The sequence below is a fragment of the Scyliorhinus torazame genome, chromosome 8, assembly GCF_047496885.1.
Source record: "Scyliorhinus torazame isolate Kashiwa2021f chromosome 8, sScyTor2.1, whole genome shotgun sequence".
Taxonomy (NCBI): domain Eukaryota; kingdom Metazoa; phylum Chordata; class Chondrichthyes; order Carcharhiniformes; family Scyliorhinidae; genus Scyliorhinus; species Scyliorhinus torazame.
In genome coordinates, this window is record NC_092714.1 from 48,698,224 (window position 1) to 48,714,943 (window position 16,720).

General features: G+C 49.1%; 1 protein-coding gene across 16 annotated transcripts in view; it reads right to left on the reverse strand.

Moving 5' to 3' along the window:
- Nucleotides 1-12,628: 12,628 nt before the first annotated feature.
- LOC140427824 (type 2 lactosamine alpha-2,3-sialyltransferase-like) overlaps nucleotides 12,629-16,720 on the reverse strand; it is a 236,019-nt gene continuing 231,927 nt past the window's right edge. For all 16 annotated transcript variants that reach the window (XM_072513533.1, XM_072513535.1, XM_072513531.1 and 13 more), the window contains one exon: nucleotides 12,629-13,758. In XM_072513533.1, the coding sequence (XP_072369634.1) occupies nucleotides 13,669-13,758 (90 nt within the window). In that variant the 3' untranslated portion in view covers nucleotides 12,629-13,668. The remainder of the gene's footprint in view (nucleotides 13,759-16,720) is intronic.

Below are 16,720 nucleotides of genomic sequence, written 5' to 3' on the forward strand. Positions count from 1 at the left end.
GGGTGAATGTGGTAGTCTGTGTAGAGGTATTACAGTACCTGGTAATGCTGGAACACCATTGGTAGATATTGTATGTTTCCAATTGGTCAAGCTGTATGGTAGCTTCGCCCTGCAAGGCGGGGTATAAGAGCACGTGCCGCCCCAGCAGCCTTCATTCTGTACCTGAGCTGCTGGGGGAAACATCTAGCTTATTAAAGCCTTCAGTTGGACTACAACCTCGCTTTAGTGGTCATTGATCGTGCATCAGCGTCAAAGATGGCAGCCCCCATGGGTCGCACGTGGCGGGCGAAATCGAAGATGGCGGCAAAGATGGCGGCGCCGATGGGTTGCACATGGCAGGTGGCGCGGCTGCTGAGGGCGGCCCCAACAGGCAGCAGGAAGCGCTGTTGGGCCTAGGAGTTTTTGGGAGAGATCGGGCCTGGCAGGCTTTCACAAAGTGGACCTTCCTCCCACACCCGTTGCAAGTTGCGTTCCGTGCAGGGCAGCATTGTCTGGGATGCTTACCCTGGCCGCAAAAGTAGCACTTCGGGCTTCCGGCGATGGCGGGCTGCTGCGCGGCACAGGCTTGCGCCGCACTCGAGTCGGGTGATGGCGGCACCCATGAGGTCCACGAGGGTGCCGCGCGGTCGGAGGTGTAGGCCTCCATGTTCTGGAAGGCCACCTCCAGTGAGTTTGAGAGCTGCACTGTCTCTGGGAGGCTGAGTGTACCCCCTTCTAGCAATCGCTGGCGGATGTAGTTTGATTTCATGCCCGCGACATAAGTGTCCCTGATCAACAGCTCCGCGTGTTGGGCAGCCGATACCGCCTGGCAGTCACAGTTCCGACAAGAGTATCCGCAAGGCACGCAGGAATTCTGCTAGTGATTCCCCAGGGCGTTATCGTCTTGTGGCAAGGAGGTGTCTAGCATGCACCTCGTTCATAGACTTAACATTGTGTCCCTTCAGCAGCATTATCGCCTCCGTGTACGACGGGGCGTCCCTGATGAGATGAAAGACTTGCGGGCTCACCCGTGTGTGGAGGATCTGCTTCTTTTGGAGGTCGGTGAAGTCTTCGGTGAAGGATTCGAGGTACGCTTCGAAGCAGCTTAGCCAGTGCTCGAGTGTTGCAGTGGCGTTGGCTGCCTGTGGGTCCAGCTCCAGGCGATCAGGCTTGAGTGATGAATTCATATTAGATGTTTAGTATATTAAATTGATATACCATCAATGAACACACAATGAGTGGTGAGCGTAACTGAGGCTTTAATAAACTAAACAGAAAGCCTCCTGGCCTCGGATCCCGAACTGGGGCAGCGGCGGAGACCAGCCACCTTTATACCGAGCCCGGGGGAGGCGGAGCCAGCAGGCAGTAGTTTACCACATTACATATAATACAATGGCAGTTTATCACAATACACAGATTATATACTACAGTGGTTCGGACCCAGCAGGAACAAGCCCAGGCATGTAACAGTACAACTGTACAATACAATACTGTGGTTTACCACACTTATTAATACTGTTGAAGAACAATCCAGCATAAGATCCAGGCCCTCACACAGACCTGCACCAGTGGGCCTGTTATCAAACCCATCTCAAGAGTTGGAGCTTCTGTAAGTACTAACCGCCTGTGAATGTGTGGTATGTGCACAATTGATACGATGTGTAGTTACCAATAGGTGAGCAAGGAACACGCTAGTGCAGGGTGACCTGCCGAGCATCTGTCGACTTATTCTATATTCCATCTCAAAACAAAACTCCGGTATATGGGTTTGGAACTGTGACGGGAACAAAACAGTTGAATGATTACCACACACCCTCCACCACCAATGCAGAGCGGCAACAGAATGCACCACAGCGGCACACCAGGGCTCGTTCGACGGCACCTTCCAAATCCACAACTTTTGCTATCTAGAAGGACAAGGGAGGCAGGCGCATGGGAACACCATCTGCTGCAAGTTCCCCTCCGAACCACAAAACCATCCTGTCGGTGGTGGGATTCTCCATCGGTTCACGGCAGGGGGATTCTCCGGTCTCGCTGCAGCGATTGGGAGATTTTGTTGAGAGCCAAATTCCCTGTCCTCGCTAGCAGCGACAGACATTCACAACAGAGAATCACAGCCTATATCTCTGTTCATTCAGTGTTGCTGTGTCAAACTGGACTGCAGCAGTTCAAGAAGCGGCTCACCACCACCTCCTCAAGGGCAATTAGAGATGGGCATCAAATGCTGGTCTTGCCAGCGATGTCCGCAGCCCATGAAAGATTGAAAGTGCTCATACCTAACATCGCACTTTACCCTTAGTCCACATTTCTTCAGATTTACGAACTGTAGATGATTTGTACCTTTCCCCTTTCAGGTACCCAAGTGTTGTGTTCTGTGATGTAACCGTTGTAAACTTGCCCACAAAGTTGATCATCCTCAGTACACATAAGATGCCTTTTTTGTCTGTGGGTCGTTAGAATAGCCTTTACCTTTCCGTTATCCGGCAGCACACCTTGTGCCGAGAGCCTGTCCCCTAAAATGGTGATGGTATCAACTCCGATTTGCCATTTGTTTCATTGAGCTTGAGGCCATTTTTCTTTACCCAATGTAGGACTCTTGAAGCCTTCCATCGTGCCCCTCACGTGTGGACCCTCAGACTATAATATCATCGACATAAATGCAGATGCCTGGTAACCCTTCCACTACCTGCTCCATGGCACAATGGAAAATTTCAGACGCCAAAATTATGCTGAACGGCATTCTCAGGAAGCAGTAGCACCTGGAGGGTGTGTTAAACGTGCACAGCCTTGTGCTCGCTTTGTCCAGCTTGAGCTGCCAGAAGCCTTGTGACGCATCCAACTTGCTGAAACACGTCGATCCAGCAATCTCGCACTCCTGATGACTCCAAGAGCCATCATTCTGTGTAATTCAGTTTGTCCTTCAGTGGAGCAGGTACACATTTTGGCACGTGCACGACTGGCTTTGCATTCTCCTTCAACTGGATGAGGGACGCAAACGGTTGAGTGCTAAAGCCTTGAAATACTTCCAGAAAGTCCTATATGATGGATTCTGTGGATGCAAGTTGGCGGGCTGTGCTTTCTGCAGTGTACACCCACTTAACAAGCTCAAGCTCTTCACACGCTTCCACTCCAATGAGTGATTCGCACTCTGACTCCACTTTGGAGAATGGTATCATATACGTTCTGTCCTTGATAGTTATTGCGAGCTCACATGCTCCTAACATCGTGATCTGATGAGTACTGCTCTTGGGACTATTTGCAGCTTGATTTTCAGTTGTTTCATCGCTGGCGAAGTGATTAGATTGGCCCCCGCTCGCGTATCAAGCTCACATTCGATTAGTGTGCCATTAACCATCAATGGAAATGTCCACCTATCCTCTATGATCTTCGCATCCGCATCACTGTGGCTGCAAATTGTGAGGACAAATTTGTTGGTTTGGCAGGTAGGACTATTCGTGTCCCTCGTCGAGATCATGTTCTCAGCAGCCAGGTTGTTGATGCATATCTCATTATCCACACGAGCTGGCTCTGTTTGGTCAACTGTTGGATGCAAGGTACATCGCCTAGCGAAATGACTTGTTCTGTAACACTTGTAACAGACTTTTCCAAGTGCGGGACATTGTTGTGGCAAATGTCTATTGCCGCATTGCTGGCTCAAAATGGCCACCCGCACTGAGACCACGGCCAGGATTCTCCAATAATGGGGCTATGTCCCCATGCCCACCCGAAAACGGGTGCTAATCACGCCAGACTTTTTTCTAAAATGTCCGGGGTGATTCTCTGTTTTTATAGGGGCTTGTAGGGCCCATGGGTGCACCACGCAGCTCCTGCTGCCGATACAAGGCCCTGCACTTCCGGCCGCGGGTTCGCGCATGTGCGCGGAGGCCACCTGTGGCGGCGGCCCCGTGCAACATGGCTGACCCACACAGCGGGCTGGCGCGGAAGAAGGAAGGCCCCCCCAAATTGCACGCGCCCGCCAATCGGTGGCCCCTGATCGCAGGCCTGGCTGTCATGGAGGCCCTCCCCAGAGACTGATCCCCTCGCCCGCCACCAGGACGGCCACCGCAGCTGCAAAGCCGAGCTCCTGCCGGGTGGAACCATACATGAACCACGTCGGCTGGAACTCGGCCAGTCGACCGTGGAGAATCGCCGCGGGGGCCTCTTTCAACAGCCCCTGAATGGCGGTGCGTCGACCGCGCGTGCGCGACTGGTGGCGATTCATTGGTCGCCGGAGAATCGCGCGAAGGCGTCGCGGGTCCAAAGCCCCATTCTCCACCCCCGCACCAGGTGCGATTGCGATGCGGGGGCTCGGAGAATCCCGGCCTACATTTCTTTTTTGACTGCGTCACAGTGCGCTCAAATTGCACCCCCCCCGCACTGAGACCACGTTTCTTTTTTTTTTATAGCACCAGCGTCTTCTTCGAGATTAGCGCCAAAATGTTTCAAGCTGAGCGTACTGATCTGCTGTGCAGCCAGCTCACTTGCATGGCAGATCTTGATAACATTTTCTAATTTCAGGTCTTCCCGCAATAATCTCTCATGGAGTTTGTCATTCGATATCCCAAACATTATCTGCTTGCGGATCATCAATGACTTCAGATTACTGAAATTGCAGGACTGGGCCTTCAACCTCAAGTCTGCTGCAAAGCTATAAACCGATTTGCCTGCTTTTTGGGTACGCGCACAAAATATGCAACGCTCAAATGTTTAGCACCTCATCGAAGCTCTTGCTTTCCTCTTCGCTGTCAAAAGAAAAATATTGCATATTTCTATTGCTCGAGGACCTGCTGCCATGAGCAGCAATGCAATGTGCTTTTCGTCAGGCTTTACCTGCATGCCAAGGGCTGAAACAAAGAGTCAAATTGTTGCTTGAAAACACGCCAATTTTCATCTATGTTACCCGAGACTTGAAGCTGGTGGGGTGCATTCAAACCTTCCATCTCAAACTTCAGTCTTTATTTGCGTTGAGCTGCAGATGGCCGTAGTTCACCAGGTCGGCGGAAGAATCTTCTCTCTTGTTATCTTTAAATGTTCTGCACGCCTGATACCATGTTGTGTTCTGTGATATAATTATTGTAATGATGTACACAGAACCTCTAGTTGTTTAACTAGAAAGATGATTTATCAACAAACAAGTGGAGAGATAATGAACAGACTATTATACAGACATCTTCTTGTACGACTTACTACCAACTGGCGGGTGTCTCCAGTCAAGTGATAGATTTCTGATGCCACCTGCTGGTTGGAGGTCATATTGATAACTATGTGCACTGATATGTAACTATATATATTTATGTGTACATGCATATCACACCAAGAACTGCGACCTGGCCAGATAGTGGCAGAAGGAGATGAAAAGCAGGAAGATAGTGATGATGAAATAACACCGGCACTCACTCCCAAACTTGTGGCCACCATCTCAAATACTGACACTGAAGACATTTTCAAAGATAGCTCAGAGATATGGGACGGGACTTACTGGCCCCGTCGCACCTAACTCGCTGACGCGACAAGGCCACTGAACCTTGCGGGAGGCATTTCGCAAGATGCGCTGTGCTTGAGGCACCTCGCGAGATTCAACTGAATATCGCGAGACATCACAATCTGGATCTCGCCCTCACTGGATGAGATGCAGGTCAGCACATTTACATGAGCCATTACGCACATTTAAATATGACTGCACTGGGTTATCCAGACGCCCAGGAATTAATGACTTCCCCAGCGAGGCCTGGGCCAGGTGCCGTTTAGTACTGGTTCACACAAACGTGGGCCAGGTGTAACAGCACCTGAAGGGGGTGTGGGTCTTCCAGGCCATTGGAGATCCCCGGGTGGTCAGGCATTGGGCAGGGTGGCACCCTGGCACTCTAGTTAGCACCTGGGCACTGCCAGCCTCACACCTTGCCACTGCCACCAGGCATCCTGGTCGTGTTACCCTGACACTGCTGAGGCCCAAATGTACTGCCATGCTGGCAGGGGCAGAGCCAAAGTGGCAGGCTGGCAGTGCCAAGGTGCCAGCTTGCCTGTACCAGGGGTCAGTGCCTTGCCCTTAAGGAGCTGGGGTGGGGTTCGGGGGGGAGGCTCAAGGACCCCAAAAGAGGTAAGCTGGGTGAAGTATTGCGGGGGTGTGGGAGGGTCAAAAGATCGGGGCTGCCTTTACAAATGGCGCCCCAATTCACGAGTAGTCTCCCGCTCTGGCAAGTTAAGCACGTCGGTGGAGGAAATAACTAAAGTGCGGCTTTGACCGGGCGTTCCTCGATGAGACCAAAAAACCCGCCGGCACTGAAACATTCGGTGCATTGGTAGGCCTGTCAAAAGACTGTGGTTGCCGTCAAGGAACAAGGAAGGGCCCAACACCAACTTGACACAGGCCTTTGTGAGGAAATTGGTCTTCCATTTTTTTCCCCCGCGGAGGTGGTGACACTTTAGAAAAGGACACATTTGGATCCAGTCATGATGCTGTGACTCATGGTTAATCTCTCAGCTTCTATCGTCGCACAAGCAGGAACCACCCAACACCCGAATGCTGCACTGGAAACTCAAGTTGAAGTCACGTCAGCTCAAACTGCTGCCATCATTGCTGTGGATACCGTTGTTCAAAGGGGCTTGCAGAGTCTCCCAGCAGTCCCACAATACGTCCTCCAATATATTGCTCGGGCTGTTGTTTTGCCATCCCGTGAATGATTACCACTCTGTGCAGCATGAATTTGCTGTCCCCTCTCTCAGGATGACTGCATTTGTCCTCCCACCACTGAAAAATTACCAATGCTCTTGCTGTTGCCCATCAGCCAACCTGCTCACTACCACCCACGTCAAGGTAGTGTTGTCCAAAACTGGGTCTTTTAGGGCCAGAGTTGCTCAGATAATCCAGCAAAACTATTCTCCCCTACTGCAAGTCAAAAGCTTTCCACCAGACATGGTTCAACCTTTGGGTTAGCAGAGAATAGGAGCATTAGGGCAGGCAAGGGCATTAAAAATCAGGCGCTAATGGAATGCACAAGGGTGATTATTGGGTGGTGTTATTTATAAGGTTGGTTTAAAATGTTTGTTTTGTGGTGGCTTCTATTTCAGCATTATGGCCATGAGCACACTGGTATTGGAGGGAGTCCTCTGTCCCTCAGTCGCGTGTTTCTCGGCCATTCGCGGGTGACGGGATTCTATCCTCCCGCTGCTTGTCAATGGGATTTCCTATTGGAACCACCACACGCCGTCCCGAAACCCGCCTGCAGGGGTGCGCTGTCAGCGGGAAAAGTGAATCCCGATTTAAGATCTTAAAAAAGAGTCCGACGGGGGTGGTGCCTTGTTATTACAACATGGTAGAAGTTATAGTTATGGAGGTACCGTAATACCTCTGTACAGCGTTTTGTCTTATTGTCGCAGCTATTTACAATTTCACAATTAACTATATACACTTTAAGATGAAGCAATCAGTCGATCGAGGGCCCTGGTCACCCTGTGTGATCGTCGAAGCTTTGGTGGTGGCACCGGTGGAGACTCGGGCGTCTGTGACTCCGGGAGCGTGGCCTCAATCTCTGTGGCAGCTTCAACACCCCTAGATGGTGCTGGTGGGGAAGCCGATTGACCTGGGAAGGGAGCGTCTGCGGGGTGCGTCGGTGGGCGGGGGGGTCTAGACGGGGCCGGCGGAAGAACCGATCCTCCTGGGAAGGGGGCGACTGTAAGGTGCACCGGTGGGAGGGAGGGTCTGCTTTGATGCGGCTGAAGGCCTGGCGGGCCTCTATCGACAGGGAAAAAGCTGTGTATTGGATCAGGGGACGGGCCTTGTTCGCATAGTTGGGGACCCACTGGGCATAGTAAGAAAAAAAGCCTAGGCAGAACTTCAGGGCCTTGGAGCAGTGAGGGAGGGGGAACCCCATAAGGGGGCACATGCGTTCAGGTCGGGGAGCAGCTGCAGTTTCTCCCCAACACCAGGAGCGCACGGTAAAATTCTTCCAGCGATGCCCCAGGGATCTGTCACCTCGACGCTAGCAGATGTCGGGCGTAGACCTGGTTTACCGGGTAAATATAATGCCCTTTTAGCAGCTCAATTGCTGCAACAAAGTCGTTTGCGTCCTCGACGAGGGTGTAAATTTCTGGGCTCACCCTCGAGTGCAGGACTTGCAATTTCTGTTCTCCGGTGGGTGTGTTTTCGGCTGTTCCGAGATATCCGTTAAAACACGCCAGCCAGTGCTTGAGGGTTGCCACTTGAGGGCTGAGTTGCAGACACTCTGGCTTGATTCGGAGCTCCATCCTTTTAAAACTAGCTTATTAAATTGATGCACGATTAATGACTACTAAAGCGAGGTTGTAGTCCAACTGAAGGCTTTAATAAGCTAGATGTTTTCCCCAGCAGCTCAGGTACAGAAAGAAGGCTGCTGGGGCGGCATGGGCTCTTATACCCCGCCTTGCAGGGTGGAGCTACCATACAGCTTGACCAATGGGAAACATACAATATCTACCAATGGTGTTCCAGTATTACTAGGTACCGTAATACCTCTACACAGACTACCATATGGCCGAGGATAGAGCGGTCACCAACACGGAGGCTGGCGGACGCCACATAGGTGAGGAACTACTGGGACCTACCCGGAGAACCTGTCAAACGTGAGTTGTTATTGCCTTACAGCATCCCTCCCACAGACCACATGTCCATTCTCCTGCAGGTCTTCCAGCCGATGGCGGCGGCCCATCCCAGGCAGCACCCTCACCAGTTTGCCAGACCACCTCGGAGGCCACCATAATACTTGTGGCACAGCTGTCATCCCCATCCTCCACCAATGCAGACACACCTCAGTGGGAAACGTTAGTGATCAGGCTTCTGGGGCACAATCTGGTGAGCACCACACTACTGCTGATCAGGTGGAGGCAGGAACCCCGGCAAGACAGCAATTGGAGGTCTGCTGGATCCCAGGACCCAGCTGGAACCGAGCCTGATGCTGAGACTGTGGAAGAGGTCATCCGGAGCTGATGGAGATGATAGGGAGTGGCCGGCACATACAGAGGGAGGTGTCAGCAACACTCCAACAGATCCACAGCCGCGTGGAGGAGTCCCAGAGGCTACGGCCGCAGGAGATGGGCCCGGAGATGCGTGGCACCAAGGCCAACACTGCTAGGGTGGCAAGCGCAGCGTAGAGCCTGGTGCATGACGTCGGCACCATTAGTGAAGGTGTCCAAGGCGTGGCGTAGTTGGTGACAGCCATGGCTGGGGGTCTTGGCAGAATGTTTGCCACTCTGGGGGATGTCACCCAGTACCGGGCGGACCTTCATGAGATACTGTGGGATATGTCCCCCTCTGAGATGGGCATGACCGAGGTGCTGTGGAGCTTCAACCCCAGGGCCCTATGGGCACCGAGCGGAAGGAGGGAGTGCCAAGTACCAACCTGGACCCATCCCATGGAGTGGTGACAGTGGCCACCAGCTCTCCAAGTTCCACCCCTCTGAGAAGGCCGCGTCTCAGCTTGCAGACGGGACAGGACGGCACGGCTGTGTATATGCTGCCGACAAGTGAGCCGGGGCCTTCGGCCTCAGAGGACCCCTGCCAGGGACATCGAAGGCCACGGGACGAGGTAAGTAGTTGGCTGCCTCCACTTCAGATGTGCCTCCTGGGGACACACCTACACGTAGCGGTAGAGCTAGGAGGGCAAGGCACATCAAGGATCACCGAGGGCGGTGGAGTGGAGCAGGTGGGGGGGGGGGGGGGGGGGAGGGGAGGAGGGTGTGAAGATGTTGAGGTAGGGGCAGCACCATCTGACTACTTCCGCAATGCGGGCTGAACCCCGAACCTTTGGCCCATCTCTCCAGCATCTCCCCCTCCCCCCCCATCCACCCTCCGGCCATGGGCATGTCCCCAGAGCTGTGTCCCATCCCCTGGGTGTTCGGATTTTGGCTCTTGCGTGTGTGGTGTTGCCTCCTGCAGTGTTCAAGCACAGTGTCCATGCATCAAAGTTAGAAGTCTTACAACACCAGGTTAAAGTCCAACAGGTTTGGTTCAAATCACTAGCTTTCGGAGCACTGCTCCTTCCTCAGGTGAATGAGGAAGGAGCTGCGCTCCGAAAGCTAGTGATTCCAAACAAACCTGTTGGACTTTAACCTGGTGTTGTGCGACTTCTTACTGTGCCCACCCCAGTCCAACGCCGGCATCTCCACATCATCCATGCATCAATTGCTGCTAGGCAATGACTCCCACATACTACATGGCCTGCCAACCCACAGGAATCCACTTGGGTTGTGTGAATCACCTAATCATGATTACCAATTCCTATTAACGATAGCCTTCAGCCGCGCAGCCTCGGCAATCGGTGGGGGTTATGGGTGGTTGGTGAGGCAGACAGACAGGGACAAGGCTTGCCCCAGGAACAGGTACACACTATTCAGGGGTTGGCATGGTGGTGCCGCAAGCAGTTGAGCCCGCCCAGCATGCCCCCCCCCCCCCCCCATGGCAGCATACGCCTGCGGAGAATCCCCGACCCCCAGCCGAGGGTCCGCCCATCCCCCACTGGGGTGGCAAGCCCAGCACCTCAGGCTCTTTGCCTGTGAGCAAAGATGGCTACTCACCTCCTCGGCTCCCTGCAGAAGCCCTTCCGCCAGGTTCACGGTTTTCAAAAGGAGTACTAAGTGTGACCACTTGCTGGGGAGGCGGTGAATGACGGGCGGCCTCTGGATATGGGGTGGCTCTCGTGAATTGTATGGAAATAGGGCTTCAGTGGTGATAATTGGTTTTTCGTCACACTACGGCGAGATCCCGATTTCGCTTACGAGAGCGGGCCAGTTGCATCGTAAACTGTTTAGCGCCTGGCACGGTTCTCGTTTTTAGCCTCTCCATTTATTCAACGACGTCGTTTCACTTGAGCATAACAAGGCTGGGTAATCGAGCCCTTAATTATGGTGTTGGAGAGAGCAAGTGGCATGTAGTTCACATTTAAAAGATGGTAACGTTTGTGTCATTAGGCACTTCACCCTGCGGATAATCCAGAGATAAGTTAGAGAATTGCCCAGTTTGGTAGGTTCTGCAAAATAAAACATGCGCTGCTCAAATATGAATAATAATTGCTTATTGTCACAAGTAGGCGTCAATGAAGTTACTGTGAAAAGCCCCTCGTCGCCACATTCCGGCACCTGTTCTCGGAGGCTGGTATGGGAATTGAACCCGCACTGCTGGTCCTTTTCTGCATTATCATCCAGCTGTTTAGCCCACTGTGCTAAACCAGCCCCAATTGAATGGAAAGGAAATTCGTGGGTTGGGTAGAATGAGAAACTGATCCAATATCGTTCTTTCAAAGCTTCACTGGAGTTAAAAGTTCCAAATGTAGCTGCCAGTCTCCAGTTGATGTCATCAGCCTTTCGAACAATATCATGGCACCGTGTCCATATGCACACTTTCCAGCAGGTGTCACCATATAGCAAGCAGGAGCAAGAATATCTTTATTTTGCATTGTTCATGAGTAGAATCCAATTCTCGCACCCAGAGTGAAATCTCGGAGTGAAAACCAAAGAGAGTTTTAATTTGTTGCCAAAGACTCTGTTCAGAATCCGCAGTCCAGCAGGCACCGGCCCAACAAACAAGACAAATGATTTTAAAATGAAAAAATACCATATTTCTTTGTAAAGCTCAGTATATTGCAATTTTGGAAGAAAATAAAACTGGTGAAATTCTAACGGCGATGCATAAATTGAAGTAGAGGGAAAATTAACATTTTCTCCCCACCTCCCCACTGATTCCATGCCTTCACCAAGTGGCCTCTCTTTCTGCCTGCATGTTTGGGCCAAACATCAACCCTGTGGATCACAGGGTGGGGGGGGGGGGGGCGGTATTTGGGGCACTATAATCCTGTACAGCAGTACAACACAAACTTCATTAGGATCCCAGTAAGACCCAAAAATTAGGTTTTCCCATTTCAAAGCAGACAGTTAGTGCCAATGGAACAATAATTCTTGCTGCTCTCTGACATTTTCACAAAACCCGTGGGGGATTTGGCTCTCCTTAATCCAAGGGGCAGTGTGGCTTTTATATGGCTCCACTATGACTGTCTAAACAAAGACAAAGGATGTGATTCTAACAAAAAATGACTCGGTGTCATTTTGGGCGGGATTGGTGGGGTGATTCCCACGATCCAGACCAGTACTCTCACTTCATTTTTGTTTTTTTGCAGCTTGGGGAATTTCTCACTGGAAAGTCCCACGCTTAGAATTTTTTTCTGCAGTGAGGAATAAACCCCCCCCCCCCCCAAAAAAGTCCTCCCTTTTAGTTCCCCCTCTTTCCCCTCAGCTGTGCCAAACTAGCACCCAGGCACCGCCCAGTGCTGCCAGGGAGGGTTCCAGGAGTGGGGACAGACCATCTGGGGCTCCAATGCCCCTCAGGTGTGGCCATCATGCCTGTCCTCCGTTTTTGGAGACTAGTAGTAATCTGCGCCGGTGTGAGGCCTGGCACGTTGCAGCCAGTGAGTACCGAGACCCTGGGTGCAACGTGGTGGGAAAACCGCACCCAAAGGAACTCTATATACAGGGGATGAGGGTTGGTTAGTTCAGTTGGCTGGTTCGTGCTGCAGCGGTTCCCATACCGGGGAACTGATTTGATATTTTTAATCTGTACAGCTGCCCAAGCAAGATAGAAACTGGGAAAGCGAGCTTTCTGAATATGAATGTTTGGTTTCTGTAACAGGAGATAAAGTGGATATTTATTTTTTTACAAAATGACTTTGATAATTTTAAAAAAAATAAAAACACATTTTCTCAAACATTCTATTACAAATTGAAGGTACGAGACTCCATCTGTTGAACTATTAAGAAGCAATAAATGTAGTGTATTAATTTCAAACAACATAATTCAGTCCTGAATTCAAGGAATGCTGCTTCTTAATTCTATGCCACAGACTGGAATGATCTTACAAAGATCAGAGTGAATCTCTGGTCACCTTGGTAAATAAGTTACCCAACTGTGCCCAAACCGAAACGACATAACTAGAAAACTAGCCGTAGAATTGCTGAACAGATAATTCCATGTCACCACATCAAACTATGAACTATAACAGAGCTTCAGGAAGATTCCAAAAGCCTACTTTTATATTCTTTACTGGAAACATTTTCATCATTTAAAAAAAAACTATTAGAAAAATGATCAACTTGAACATTTAGGTTGTCACAATTTAAAGTGATTGTAAGTAACATTACGGGGGTACTAGCTTCAAGAATGCTGTTTCCATGTGAAAGGACACTGAGTGCATATTAATCATATTTGAACCCTGTGCAGGTGTATGTAAATTCAGCTTCTTCAGGTCACCATCCAAACCATATCCCATGGTGTAATCAGCACTCACTGGCAAAACATTTTTCCATCTCCAGAACCAGCAAAATGGGATGTTAATGTCAATTCCATTTTTCTTCTTTTCCAAAGTTCGTTCACAGAGATTTTAATGATGAAACCCCATTTTGGCTGGAGTCCATCATTGTCTTCTCAATGCCCAATTCCTTCATGAGAGTCCCAGCAGGAGATGGCTTTTGATGCCACACAGCAATTGCAACTGGCGTTATTCCTCACATCACTGTTCTATACCAAAAGGGATTATTCTCTTGTGCTCAATCTTTCAACGGTCCAACGATTAGTGGTTTGTTTCCCAGTATAAGAGAAGGACTCGAGGCAGCACGGGAAACTGCGCTCAACAGCATACAGCAGCACTAATTCCAACAAGAATGCTTACTTCAATATTCTCCAGTCAGATCAAAAATTGTATTGGATGATTTCAGCTTCTTCAGAAACATTTGTTCAGCAGTGATATTATGGTACACCATCTGCAAATGCAACAGTACAATTAATAGTGCTCAAAAAAGGTGGAAATTTCATTACACGAAACATTAAAACAAACCAGCTTTGTTTTCAATCACACTTTCATTCAAAAAACACGCATTAGGTATGGGCGTTACTTGTAGTTTGGTTGGAAAAATTACACTGACTCACAAGGCTTGACTTCCTCCTGGTCAGTGATGCAGAGCAAATTTCTCACTAGGCTACTGAAATCTGGCAGTAGCAACACACTGACAGAAAACAGATTCTTCAATGATCAGCACCGGTACGAACATTTAGTGTTTTGTAACGCAAGACCCATATAGCTGCAAAATACAGAGAGAACATCCAAACATACATACAGTCATATGAATTAGGAGGAGTTGGCCATTCGGCCCCTCAAGTCTGCTCTGCCATTTGATAAAATCATGGTTGATCGGGTTGTGACCTCGACTCCCCTTTCCTGTCTAGCTCCGACATATACCCTCTTTGACTCCCTTGTCAATTCAGAACTTAACTACCACAACCTTAAAAAATATTCAGTGACCCTGCCTCCACTGCTCTCTGGGAAAGAGCCATAGACTCTTCAAGAGAAAATAATTCTCTGCCATCCCAATCTTAAATGGGAGACGGCTTATTTTTAAACTGTGTCCCTTGGTCCTAGTTTCTCCAATAAGGAGAAACATTCTCTTGGCGTCTACTTTGTCAAATCCCCTCTGGGTCTTACACGTGTCTGAGTGATCACCTCTCATTCTTCTAAATTCCAATGGGCACATGCCCAAGCTATTCAACCTTCCGCCACATTTTCCCACATTACACTCCATCCGTCAATTTTTTGCCCACTCACTTTACCCATCTTTATTCTTTTGCAGACTCCTTTTGTCCTCTTCACATCTTACTCTCTGACCTATATTTGTGTCATCAGCAAATTCAGCAACCGTACGTTATCCAAGTCAGTGATATAACTTGTAAATAGTTGAGGATCCACCACTGGGATCCCTGTGGCACTCCACTAGTCACAGCTTGCCAAACTGAAAATGACCCATTTATCCCTACTCTCTGATTCCCGTTAGCTAACCAATCTTTTATCCATGCTACTATGTTACCCCTTACACCATGAGCTCTTATTTTGAGCAGTAACCGTTGATGTGGCACCTTATCAATTGCCTTCTGGAAATACAAGCACACCACATCTACAGGTTCCCCTTCATCCAAATTGCTGGTTGCTGTTGTTACTTTCTCAAATAACTCTAATATATAGTCAAAAAGTACTTCCCTTTCACAAAACCATGTTGACTCTACCTGATTGCATTAAAAGGTTTTGCAAGTTCATGTTTGCCACTTCACCCAAGCACTATGCAAAGGGCAAGTCCTCCACAACATTAAAATCAACACACCAAATCACTGTAATGTTATTTGGCAATAAAGACGAATTTCAGGGGAATGATTTGCATGTCTCCAAGGGTTGTCATCCATAATTCTGCAGACATCACTCGCAACTTTCAATCATCATATCAAGAGCTCAATCCTGTTTCATGCCAACAGAATGCAGGACTGCGAACATATTATGGAGAATTCTGATAAATTGATATATCAAAATAGGTTTTCATTGTATTTCTCAAATTTTAAAAAAAGCCTTCTGGTACTGACCCATTTACTTTAAGCCAGCAGCAGCAAGCAGCAATGTGTCAGCTTAGAGATTTGTTTAGTTTCTAAGCATACAAGACTATGGGCTCCATTTAAACCCCAATCAGATAAAAATTGAGCAGGTAAATAGTCGTACAGTCAACCTTCACTAGCTCGTCAATGATCCAGCTGAATCCCGTGGTCTTTGTTCTTCACCTGCTCTTCTAAGCAGCATCAAAAATATCAGTCGGAAGCTGTTGGCGTCTTTCTTTAAATACACAGATAGTCCTAACTGTTATTTTAATTTTGCCCTAAATTGAAAAACTACGGAGGTCAGAAGTCAAGAAAGCTTTATAAGGAGTAATGTTTTACTTTCCTTTCGGAGGCCAGGAGGAGCATGAATGATTTCAGCCTTCAGTATATTTTTGTTTCATGAACGATTTGCAAGGCAAGGTTAGCAGGAAAAGTACACAATTTCATGTCGAAACCCAATTCAAATTAACTGCCTCAGGGACTTCAAAACATTTTGAAATAAAATGTGGCCTCAGGTCTCGGCTTTTGGCAGAACTGGGCCTCATCTTCAATGGGACAGGATTCCCCAACATGCTTAGGCTCAAGCCTCAGGAACTTAATATTTTTGGAAGGTTTACCAGCCTCTGTTAAAACCATGCTGCCATTGGGGACAAAGATTTGTTGCAGCAAGTCTTAGATATATTGGTGCAACCTTAAAAATTCTTTATAAATCCTTTTGAGTTTGGCACCATGGGTTTCGGGCTTAATGCGAGGGTGTCCAAAACCAGGGCCGAAGGTTGTATGATAGTCACTGATAAATCAGAGGCCGAGAAAGTAGAACCCATTGCTACATGGACTGGTTCAGGTGAATATGACAGCCATGCTAAAGGGGTTCAAGGGAGAAAGAAATAAAAGATTATCTTGATAAGGTGAGGTAGGAAGAGCTACAAGTCAAGCATGCACACCAGCATAGATCTGTTGATTTGGATAGCCCTTCTGTGCTCCGAATTCTATGCAGATTAATCTTGGCCACCAGATCAATGGTAGGCATAGTGTCACTGAGGGTCAAACGGCTGGAATTACATACTATCGCATGTCGTAGATTTGAAGCCACAATCAGAGCAGCCATGATCTTATCGAACGGCAGATCAGGGTGCAGGGGCCTACCCCTGCCCCTAATTTGTACATTTGTAGGAATGCATCCATTTCTATCTGGGCAAAAATGCCCCATGATTCCCAGCAAAAACTCCAGGTGACAGTGATGCAGTAATACAGTGAAGCATGTGCCAATCTCATTTTTGATCCCAGTTTAGCAATTGGCAGAGGGAAGGT